Raw genomic sequence first — 2,563 nt, forward strand, 5'->3', positions numbered from 1 at the left:
TTCCAGGTATTTCCAGGTAACCTGATAAAAGTGAATTATCTCTCTCTGTCTTTATTCTGGATGTATTCTTTTCATTTAATATACAACATTAATGACATAAATCGGTTATTGTGTATTAGTTTTTTATTAAATAGTAATAATTAGTAAAGAAAAGGTTCATGTTTATTCATCCATTAAATACTACAATCAATAATCAATCAATAGTTCCCCAACGTCACAAACACGTCATTACATTAGCATCGCAGAAGCTAACAGTTCCTGATTAAACATTTATTGATTATAAATGATTATAAATGATTATAATTGATTATAAATGATTGAAGCTAACGGGGCTAACATCAGTGAGCTAACAATGTTTGAAGAAAGAACAGAAACAGTGAAGAGTCTGAACTCACCTGCAGGTTCTATATTATGGTCTGTCTCTGTATATATGATATATAATATAATATATATAAAATATAATATATATAAAATATAAATCTACTGTTTCTGTGTCCGCTGCTGTTGTTTACTTCCGCTTTTCTTCTTCTACGGTCAATACGTCACCCCGGCGCTTCTACCGCCACCCGGAGGAGAAGAAGAAGAAGGTGTTCAAATGTTCAATGAAGCTGCTGAAATTATTGATTATTATTGATTTATTTGTGCTAAAAGATTCAATAATATATTAATAATGAGGTTGATATAAATAAAATAATTAATAAATTCATTGACTAATTGAGATTGTGTTTTCATTATGATGCAATTTAAAGTTTTAAATAAAGTTTTTACACAACAACAATAATAATTATATATAATTATATATAATATTAGTTGAGGTGTATTGTGGATCTGGAATGTCCTTTACTGTCTCGTGTGGACCAGAACCAGAACAAACTCGCTGAAAGATGAAAGATGCTGCAAATATTTCTACTTTAAGTACTTTAAATACATACTTTTTGCATTTAAAACTTTTACTAAAGTAAAGTTTTAAATGCAGTACTTTTACTGGAGTACAGTGAGTACTTCAACTTCCTGTTTTAAATGTGTGAAATTGTTAGTTTATCTTTGGTTTTTCAAAGTAAAAGTCTGATATTGACAGAAACAGAAGATTATAATATTTTACTTATTTAATTAATGAGTAAATAATGAAAGTGAACAAATGAAATGAAAGGAAGCAGATGATTCAGGGGCAGAAACCGGCAGCAGTGTCTCAGTGATGGAACCAGTTTGAAGAAGCTTCATGCTAATTGTTTACTGGTTAACTGGGAGACGTTTGACTTTACAAGCTGACAAGGAGACGTCACATGTGGACAGGTTCTGTTTGTCTGAAACTGAAACTGTTAAAGTGTGCAACATCTGGTAATGCAGATGTAATAGATTACATTCTCTGATTACACTGTAACACACGACCATATTAGGTGCTATCTCTTAAATTCTCAGTGAAGTGTACAGAGTTGGGTGCAGGATCAGGACAATGATTTAAATTCTGATTTTACATGCATCCTCAGCTCTTTTTTAAAGTTTTTATGCTGCCAACAAACATCAGGAACTGAACTGAAACTTTTACAGTGTGCGACATCTGGTAATGCCCTATTATTTAAACAGAGTTTGGTGGGAGGAGAGTTGTGCTTGGTGATGTTTACAGTTCTGTTTTTAAGGCCTTTTTTAAAGTGTCTCATATGTGTTTTTATACAGTAAACTGACAGATGCTGATATGTTGCAATATCTGTAAAATGCTCAGGACTTTGAACAGAGTTTGGTCAGTGGAGTTGTGCAACCTTCTGTGTTTTAAAGATTTTTCACATTTCTCTCTATAGGATCCGCCTGGTTTCTTACCTGCAGGCAGTGTTAAGGTGTGGTGGCTGCTCAGCCAGTCAGAGCCCACCAGCTGGACCCGTGAGTCAGGTCCTATGGGGCCCTCAGGGGCCACTGTAGACGGCGGGAGGCTGGCTGCGATTGGCTGCTTGCTGTGTATAAAAGTGGTGGAGGTGAAGTCCTCATTCTCACTTTTCCTCCTGAAGGTCTGCAGATACCACAGACACAGTAAGAGACCCTTTAATTTGAACCTGTTGTAACCTGATTGGTTGATTCCAGACTGTTTATTTGCTTATGTTCTATATTCTGTGAAGTTATGGGTAAAGAAAAGATTCACCTGAACATCGTGGTCATCGGCCATGTGGATTCTGGGAAATCGACCACAACGGGTCATCTGATCTACAAACTGGGAGGAATCGACAAGAGGACGCTGGAGAAGTACGAGAAGGAGGCGAATGAAGTCAGTACTACTACTACTGCAGTACTACAGTACTATGTTTAGTACTACATGCTAACAGATAATCTTAGTTGATATTCAGTGAAGCTAGACTACATGCTAATATTTTAACACAGTTTATATTCAGTGATGCTAGGCTAAACGCTAACAGTAATACTGCACTACTACTACTACTACTACTACTGCAGTACAGTGCATACCATGATTTCAAGTGAACTGGTTGTGGTATTACTACAGTAATTTGCAGTAATCGATTATTTTTAGTATTTTATTTTATTTTATTTAGTAATTCGATCCCCGGCTCCTCCTGCA

The 2,563-nt window shown here is 35.5% G+C and overlaps 1 protein-coding gene across 1 annotated transcript in view; it reads left to right on the top strand.

Moving 5' to 3' along the window:
• Positions 1–1,195: 1,195 nt before the first annotated feature.
• Positions 1,196–2,563, top strand: part of LOC118334381 (elongation factor 1-alpha, oocyte form-like) — a 4,270-nt gene continuing 2,902 nt past the window's right edge. The window contains exons 1-3 of the mRNA XM_035670284.1: positions 1,196–1,204; positions 1,797–2,022; positions 2,109–2,254. Coding sequence (XP_035526177.1) covers positions 1,196–1,204; positions 1,797–2,022; positions 2,109–2,254 — 381 coding nt within the window. The remainder of the gene's footprint in view (positions 1,205–1,796; positions 2,023–2,108; positions 2,255–2,563) is intronic.

Source organism: Morone saxatilis, unplaced genomic scaffold (assembly GCF_004916995.1).
Source record: "Morone saxatilis isolate NCDOM2014 unplaced genomic scaffold, NCSU_SB_2.0 Contig23, whole genome shotgun sequence".
In the NCBI taxonomy this organism is placed as follows: Eukaryota; Metazoa; Chordata; class Actinopteri; family Moronidae; genus Morone; species Morone saxatilis.